At 38.3% G+C, this 9,063-nt stretch overlaps 1 protein-coding gene across 1 annotated transcript in view; it reads right to left on the reverse strand.

Annotated features, from left to right (window-relative positions):
• The window catches only part of pcp4b (Purkinje cell protein 4b), a 49,205-nt gene extending 41,898 nt beyond the window's left edge, over window positions 1–7,307 (reverse strand). Inside the window, exon 1 of the mRNA XM_086081575.1 lies at window positions 7,154–7,307. Within this exon, the coding sequence (XP_085937701.1) occupies window positions 7,154–7,162 (9 nt within the window). The 5' untranslated portion in view covers window positions 7,163–7,307. The remainder of the gene's footprint in view (window positions 1–7,153) is intronic.
• Between the last annotated feature and the right edge of the window lie 1,756 nt (window positions 7,308–9,063).

Genomic DNA, 9,063 nt, shown 5'->3' on the forward strand with positions numbered 1-9,063 from the left:
TTCGCTGCTGCTTGCTCCGCTTAGCAGGCCCATAATAATATACACTTTTCCTGGGTGGATAGTAATATGTGCCTGCTTGCTCCGCAAGCAGCAGCTTCGCTGCTGCTTGCTCCGCTTAGCAGGCCCATAATAAACCCTTTTCTAGGGTGGATAGTAATATGTGCCTGCTTGCTCCGCAAGCAGCAGCTTCGCTGCTGCTTGCTCCGCTTAGCAGGCCCATAATAAACCCTTTTCTAGGGTGGATAGTAATATGTGCCTGCTTGCTCCGCAAGCAGCAGCTTCGCTGCTGCTTGCTCCGCTTAGCAGGCCCATAATAATAAACCCTTTTCTAGGGTGGATAGTAATATGTGCCTGCTTGCTCCGCTTAGCAGGCCCATAATAAAACTCTAAAGCAATGCAAAGTCTCATGGTGAGTTGAAAGCCCAAAAAGAAACTGGTTTTAAACCATTTTAAAAATATCTGAAATTCTGCCTTCACGAAGAAAATGATGATAATAATAATAATAATAATAATTATTATTATTATTCTGACACACGGCTGCAGTGTCCTTGAGCAAGACACTGATACCCCCAATTTCTCCCAGGATGCTTAAGCAGGTCCTGCTCCAGTGTGTGCCACTGTGATGGGACCAAAAAAAAGGATACATCTTCATCTTTAAGGTGTAGCTCAATTATTATAATTTGTTTTTATTAGATTGCCAAGTGAAACAGTAACTGACTAGATCCAGTAGATGGGGCTGTGCTGGGAAATAAGCCAGTGAGTGTGAGTTCGAAACTGGCATGGAGTTAAAAAGCAAATAGCAAAAAGTTAGTTTAGTTGGTAATTTGTTAATTGTATCTCCTGACTGGCCCTGTGATTGGATGGCAGCCAAAGTGAGCTGCTATAGGCTCCAGCTCACCTGGGACCCTCGTGAGGACAAGTGGCAAAAAAAAAAAAAGTTGGATCTTTCAGTTGACTCTTTAGGGTTCTCCTCATGCCTGACAGTCTTCAACCAGGGCTCCAATTCCCATATAAGCAATGTGTCCGCGGAAATGCGTCCACACAGTCAGTCAAGCGGAACGCTTACATGAAAATATGGTAAATTTAATGTATGAATGGGGCAGCGGGTAATGACTCAATATGGCGGAGTAAGTGTAGCGTTTCATCTTCACACATCTACTCAAGTAAAAGCAGGGGTGAAAGTGGGCCAGAACGGTCCGGAACTGTGTTCCGGTAAAAAAAAATTCTACCCTAACCCAAAAAAATATGATGGCAACTGTCAAAACCCCATGTTAAATAACCTGCCAGGCTGCCACCCAAGAAGAAGAAAAAAAATCTACCAACGTCAGATTTACATACACAACAAGTCCCCAAAAGCGGGCGCATGCGTGGGGCGGCGCGGAGGACGCGTTTGGAGACACGGTGCGATGCGGCGAAAATTCGCATATTCGCCTTGCGGCCTGATAGGCTGAAATATGTGCCACATCGGCTTCAGGGATGACTATGTCACACACAGCGTCCTGTCTGTTGTCACCTGCGTGCAACAACACGGGCAGCCACTTAATACTCCCGTAAAAAAAAAAAAAATCCCCTCCTGCGGGTACAACGCGTGTTTTTCAATAAATACATAATAAAAACACACGTGGGCTTTGTTTTGAAGCTAGAAAAAAGTATTTATCGCGGAGAAGCAAAAGAAAAGCAAGCACTTGCGCTGCATTCAACGACCGCAAACGCAATAGGAAATTTTCAGTTATACATAGATAAAGCTCAAACGACTGAATGTTACTGTTTTTCTGTTTTGTTGCAGATGTTTGAAGTTGAAATATCTGTTTATAAGGAACCTTTTCGAAAAATCGCAACTTTTCCGTTGTAAAAGTTATAGGGGATGCAATTTTTGTACGGGGGTAAATACTTCCCCCTACTTTGGTGTGAACATAGCATAAAGTGCTTCTGAATTGTTCCAGTGTGCTTGTGTAGCGTAATCCGTTTCCAATTATATCTACTATTTATTTATCCCACGGAGTTCTGTCCACCGGCTCCATTCTCTGTGTATCTGACGAGACACGTCGATGTGCGCACGTCTGTGTTTTTGTTATCTGCTATTTTGCACATCATTTAAAATAATTTAAATAAAAACATACTGGATGTGCAGTGACCTTTATGTCAGGGAGTTCCGGCAAGAATTTCTAGCCACTTTCACTGCTAAAAGTAAAAAAGAGTAAAAGTAAAAAGTATTGTGTGGTAAAACTACTCTTAGAAGTATTTTTTTTTCAAAAAGTTACTCAAATAAATGTAACTACTCAAGTAAATGTAACTACTACCCACCTCTGGTACTGAGTAGCCTTCATCATACTGAGAGTTTGTAATATTTCTCCCACTTACGTATTTACTGTAAAGAGATTTTTTTTTTTTTTAGATTAATTTATTATGATTTCGTAATTAATGCATTGTTTTAATCTCGCCTAAAAAATACTGAGGAAAGACCTCAACCACAGGTATTTTTATTTGTTCACATAACATAATTTACTCTTCATTGATTGTCGTTCCACTCACAGTCACTGGTGATAAACTGCAGGAATCATCATTCATTGCAATGTTATGTCAACACAACATACTCAAAAGGATGAAATGTTATTTCCAGTAACGTTATTCCGAGTAACATATTTTATAGTGGAAGCCCTTGATGAGTGCAACAGTGTTATTATGATGTCTAGAAACGGTGTCAGTAGCTTAACCTCTTGTCTGTGCAGAGGGGGGGAAAGGGATTAAAACATCCCAGTCAGCCATTTTCCACTATCTGGAGCAACTGACATTTTTTTCTGTTGTCAGCTCGTTCATTTCTCTTTGACATGCACACGCTGACAGAAGCTTTAGGGACTTGTTCTGTTGGATTTTTAATCGTTTTTGAAGTTGTTGACTTGCTTCTCTGGTAGACACAAACTGGGGGCCTGGGGGGGAGTGGAGTATAATAAAAATTAAAGAATGCACCTTGGGGACCTGGACATTCGGCACAACAGCAAAATCTTATGATGCTCATTATGATAGCTGGACGTATGGGATTTTTTCTAATAGATTTTTGGTGAGCTAACAAATACACGCACGCACGCACATACACATACTCACCCACATACAAAAAAAAAAAAGTATATATATATATATATATATATATATATATATATATATATATATAAAATTAAAATAAAATAAAATAATAAATAAATAAATAATAAAGAGCAATAATGATGACATTTCCGAATGAACTCTTTAAGAAAAAAAAAGAGAAAAAATAAATAAATGAGAGCTGGACGTTTTTTAGAAGATGATGAGGTATTCCTTTAACTATATTCCATTAATGATAACTGTACTACATCATATGGAGGGTGCTTTCTCTTCGATTACCTTATTTAGTTAGTTGGGCGGGGCATAATAATGTAGACGCCTCTGAGCATGATACAGTAAGGGGTAGTCTGAAGTACTCGAAAGTTGAGCCAACCTTTGTTGCTAAGAAACCATTTTCAATGACCATGTGGCTGTGTGAAGCTAAGAGGCACCAAAAAAATAAAAATAAAAATTTCAAGCGTGCAAGCAAAGTCAAATTTAGTACATAAGTACATAATTTGTTTTATACATCAGTACTGTACTGCACTGCAAAATTGGGTGCTAAAGCTAGCAGGAAGGTGCATCATATTAGCGGTGGTGGATAATAAATTAAACATGGTGGTAGCCATGTGGTAAGCTAACCCGGTGGAACAGTTTATCCTATCTACTGTAATTTATTAGTGTACTTTGACTGTATAACAACATAATAAATGTAAGTTCCAACACAGCTCCAGCATCATTGTACATCAAATGTCCAGCATAGATCTACAACCTCTTATTAGGACATGTATCCAGACTAAAGGTCCTCAATGCTAATTCAGAATTGGGTATTTTTATGACTAACCTACAAAGTGGACATCAGGCTTAAAAAATAAAAAATAAAAAATAAAAAAAAATAAAAAAAACGTGTCTTATATTATTGGTGAATTGTGGTGAATCATTAACTCATTCACTGCCATTGACAGCTATAGACGTCAAAAATTCATTTGAACTATTTCTATTAGTTTAAAAATTGTTTTCCATTTTTGTTAACAAGAGTATGAAAACCTAGAAATTATTATTTTTGTACATTTAGAACAGATATAAAATGTATGATTAATCGTGAGTTAACTAGTGAAGTCATGCGATTAATTACGATTACAAATTGTAATCGCCTGATGCCCCTAATTTTAAATATTTTTTTCTTAATTTTTTTTTAAATCTTTTTTTTAAAGAAAAGAATATTAAAAATGAGGGCCGTCAGGCGATTACAATTTTTAATCGTAATTAATCGACTCACGATTAATCACAAATTTTATATCTATTCTAAATGTAAAAAAAATAATAATTTCCAGGTTTTCATACTTCACAAACCTACTCCAGTCTTCCCTACATGGATGGATGGATGGATGGATGGATGGATGGATGGCTGGATGGATGGATGGATGGATAGATGGATGGATGGATGGATGGATGGATGGATGGATGGATGGATGGATGGATGGATGGATGGATGGATGGATGGATGGATGGATGGATGGATGGATGGATGGATGGATGGATGGATACAATTCCATTGAAAAAGAAACAAAGGAAAATATTGAAAAATTAAAATAATCCATAAGTGTGTTGTTGGGGCAATTTTGATGAACCGCTCATTCAAAAAATACCACCTAAAATAATAAAAATAATACCTAATGTTGCTTGTTTTATGAAAGAGAGCGAAGCGTGCCAGATAGGCTGGCGGTGACTCATTCATCTCCAACTTAGTTCCGATTCCTTCTGGTCATGTTTGGAGACTAAACATATTTCAGACATTCATTCAGCATTACTCTGCTCTTCACTGCATAATCATCTCATTCTCACCTCATCCTGCTTGCATTCACACGACATCCACTCTATATGTAACACCTATATTAATCAACAGGAAGTGGCAGCGTCTCTTTACTTTGCATGTTAACGACAAATCAAAGGCTGGCGAATTTGCTGCGGGTGAAAAGGATTCAATTATTCAAACAGCTCCTGTTGTGTGTGTGTGAATGTGTGTGCGCACACCCAGTATGCATCTTTTATTACGCTGCCCAGTGAACAATTTGTTACAAACAGCTTGCGGCGAAGTGTGCTGATGTCTACATTTGCCATTTCAGGTAATGACGGACATACATTCTAATGGAGTTGTGCACCGAAAGTAAAACTGACTCCCGAAGGTTGCTATCCGTGTTACCGCACTTTTCCCCTGACCTGAACCATTTTTTTTTTTTTCTTTGAATTGCACAAAAAATAATAATCCATGAAGTTACAAAATGCTTCCAAAAAAAATTCTACATGAGGAAAGTCTGCAAATTGGATGCAAAAGCATTTTCCGGTTGCAAGCTTCACTTCACTGTATTCCTTCCATCCAAACCCCCAGAAGATTTTCTTGCCATGTATGACTATAATCACATTGCTGCCTCTTTTCTGCAGTAGCTCGCAGACATCTGGCTCTTTGGCTGTAATGAGGGAACACATTTCAAAAGCAAAGTTTGGGTTTTTGCAGCTGTGTTGACATACTGTGCCAGCATCATGTGTTATCAAACACAGACTCAAAATTGGCATTTTTCTTTCAATTTTTGAATTTACCTGCATGTTAAAATATGCCCAGTTAAATAGGGGTTTTCTAAAAGGAATGTACATTTTCCTAATCAACAATGGAAACTATTAACGACTATTTTTTTTAAAATATGGTTTCTAATGATATGTGCGGATCTCTTTCTCTGTTCTGAATGCATATTTCAATGTCAGTGTTTAATTGCATAGATTAATGATGCCCAGAGAACTGATGAAGTCAAATTTCCAATATCGTTATGCTGTACTTTTGACAGCAAATTAGATGAGATGGAATCACTGTCAGCTCCACTGGTTGCTTGAAGCCAGATAGTGCACTCCATTTTGTCTCAATTGCTCCAACACACAAATGATCAATGATTCATTCTACATAATTGTCAACATTTTCAATGATCAAATAATTGACAAAGAAAATATTGCCCAGTGTAAAAATGTAAATGAAAAACAGAGCATCCTTTTCTTTATAACATATAGCTATTTATTTGAGCTATATATAGTATTGAAGTCCATTAGATTTAACAAATGTAGTAACATAGCCAATGTATGTTTCCCTCATATAACCTTGTACTTACATTGTGCAGTAAAATGACACACACACACATACATTCATGTACATACAGTATACACAAACAAGATTATTCTCTCAACTAAAACTCCCATTAAAAAAAATATTCCATGATTATGTTGACGGTTCTGCTTTGTGCAACTCGAGACACTCCTCTCCCCTGAAACCATTCACAGCCAACATTTTCACACATCACTAGAATGCACAGCAACAGCACAAGATGTTCTCAAATGCCCCCCCCCCCCCCCCCCAATTTCTTTTTTTATTCAAATACACCCACTTTGGTGTCAGCAGATACTTGTATGAACAATATTCTAATTCCCTACTGAATGGTATTGTTGCTCTAAAAAAAAATAACTAACTGGTTATACAGTATTTCAGGATGAAGGGGAAACTCGGTAACTGAAAAGTTCTGGTGTCTGATAGACCTTCTTAGACCATCTTGTGACATTGTATTTCAAAAATAATATTCAGAATAAAAACAGCCTGAAAGCAGCAGCAATTGTTTAAGTCACCTTGATTTCGGATCAATCATTGCAAGTGTTAACGTTTGGTGCACAGTCATATGAGTGCAGTTCTACACTACGCTTATTCAACTTGCAATGGTTTCCAGTATCGTCCAAAACAGCTCCCAATAAAGCCCATTGTATCACTTTTTTCCTGGTCAACATGGATCGGCAAAAGAAGCAGCCATGAGATCTGTGCGTAAATCCGATTGAGGAGAGCACACGCGAATGATGCGTCCTAAATAATGTTCCACATGTGAGTAAAACATTAAAAAAGTGGCATCATATGACCGCGAAGAGAAATCGACAATCGCAACAGAAACGCTCAATAATCCTTGCTAATGATGCTTCTTCCACCGTGCGCGCGTTACGTCAAAGCCGTGCGTAATAATCACTCAAAAACGCGTCAAAATAGTCTTACCTCGCTCATGGTGCGCCTTCAGGTGGAGGGTTGGCGGTTCTTTAAAACGGGCTTGGTTTTCGTGGAGAGTGGCTCGCCGCGCGCACGGAAGCTTTTATAAAGTCGTCAAGCCGACTCCTCCGTGTCATCACGTCACGGATAAACCAATAGCAGCGCCGTGGGCGAGCGGGTCTCCCCCCAAGTTACCACCCAACTTCTTCAACTGTTCGTCACGTGGCCGCGGTGGAAGCCCCCTGCCGCGGTGATTGGCCTAAGGGGGGAGGCAAATAGTCATGAATCAGTTGGAAATATGTCACGATAACATTTTCACGCCCACAGCTTTCATTTGTAACAAAAGCTCATTTGTCCTTCCTTTGCAACCGTACTGTTATTAAGATACATATTTCTCTATTAGTCTAATGAGATCCAACCATGCGACGAGCTGTGTCAAATGTGATGCTTTTACAAAAATAATGCTTCCATTTTGGTTGAGGGGTAATTTGACAAAAAGTCTGTTATTATGGTGGTTTTGCTATTACATGCGATCGAGTGGTGGCAGCCCGGGTCGGCAAAGTGTACTCTGCTGGACTAAACCCTTATGAGAAGCATGAGCTTACATTTACAACCTAAATTCAAATATTTTAACCATAAAATAATAGTATTATTATTTTCTTAATTTTCTTATCTTTTCTTGTAACCGCACTGCTTCCAAGCAAAAATGGCGATGCAGCATTTAGCTGTTATGCTACACACAAATGGAATAAGTTGCCAAAAGAAATGAGGTCAGACCCAAGTATGAATGCGTTTAAATCCAGAACATTAAAACTTTTTTCCCCCTCATACCTTTGATTTAGTTTTTAAATCAACTACAATATTTTTTTTTAATGTATTTATTTCCTTTGCTTTTAAATGTCTATAAATCTGTTGTTTTTATATTCTTTCAGTAATTTTAATAAGCTACCTTTGTTCTCAGTTGTTGTGTTGCCTTGTGTTAGGGTTAGGGTTAATTCGGTAGTGGATGTGGCCTTGTCGATTTTTATTTTATTTTTTTATTTTTTTATTTTATTTTTCAGATTTCTCTATGCTAAACTGCCAAGGACCAGTAGAATCAGTATTGATGGCCCATCTGGCTTAAGCTATTAACAATGAGAATGTTTCTATAAATTTGTCGTCATAGGGCCAACAAATTAGCCCTCAATGATGTCAGCATTTTTGTCCTCATATTGATTGTTTAAAGCAAAACTTCACTACAGTTTAAGAACCTCATCTGCCCAGTGACTTAGTTGGGCCATCGTTTTGGAGTCACATTATATCCCAACCGGCTTGTATGCCTATTTTATGAGTATAGCCCACCTTATCTATTCCATTTTGAAGCTGAACCTCCTATTGTGATTTTACATTGTGTGTATTCACTCTGCTTTACATTGTATTACACTGTGTTCCATTCCATTAAGAAATGACATACAGATTGTTCCCTACAATCTAAACCGAGATATCGATAGGAGAGCAGGACCACTCATGCAGAGGTGACTTGTACTGCAGACCAGGTGACATCCCAATGGACTATTGATGGAGTCAGTCGATTAGAAGTGAGGTTCAACATCTTCGAGCGCACCAGCATATCCCTGACTTGTCAATGCGTCTGACAAGCTGGACTTGCTCCTAAAAAAGGCTTTGGGCTCTCCATTCTACAGAAATATTCTTCAAAATTGTTCTGCGGAAATAGTTGAAAGGACAGAAGTTGTTTATTCTTTGCCAAATGTAACAGATGGCAGCAGAGCTTCTATAGTTACCAATGTACAGTACATTTTGTGGCGCTTGCAATGATGGTTTATAACTGTGAAAATGTCCTTCGCGGTACACATCTCATATACTAACTGCAAACATGAAGAACATGTGAGGAGATTGTGTAATCACCCCTAAATCGTACT

The sequence above is a fragment of the Leptonotus elevatus genome, chromosome 7, assembly GCF_054856555.1.
Source record: "Leptonotus elevatus isolate MCC_2025b chromosome 7, RoL_Lele_1.0, whole genome shotgun sequence".
In the NCBI taxonomy this organism is placed as follows: domain Eukaryota; kingdom Metazoa; phylum Chordata; class Actinopteri; order Syngnathiformes; family Syngnathidae; genus Leptonotus; species Leptonotus elevatus.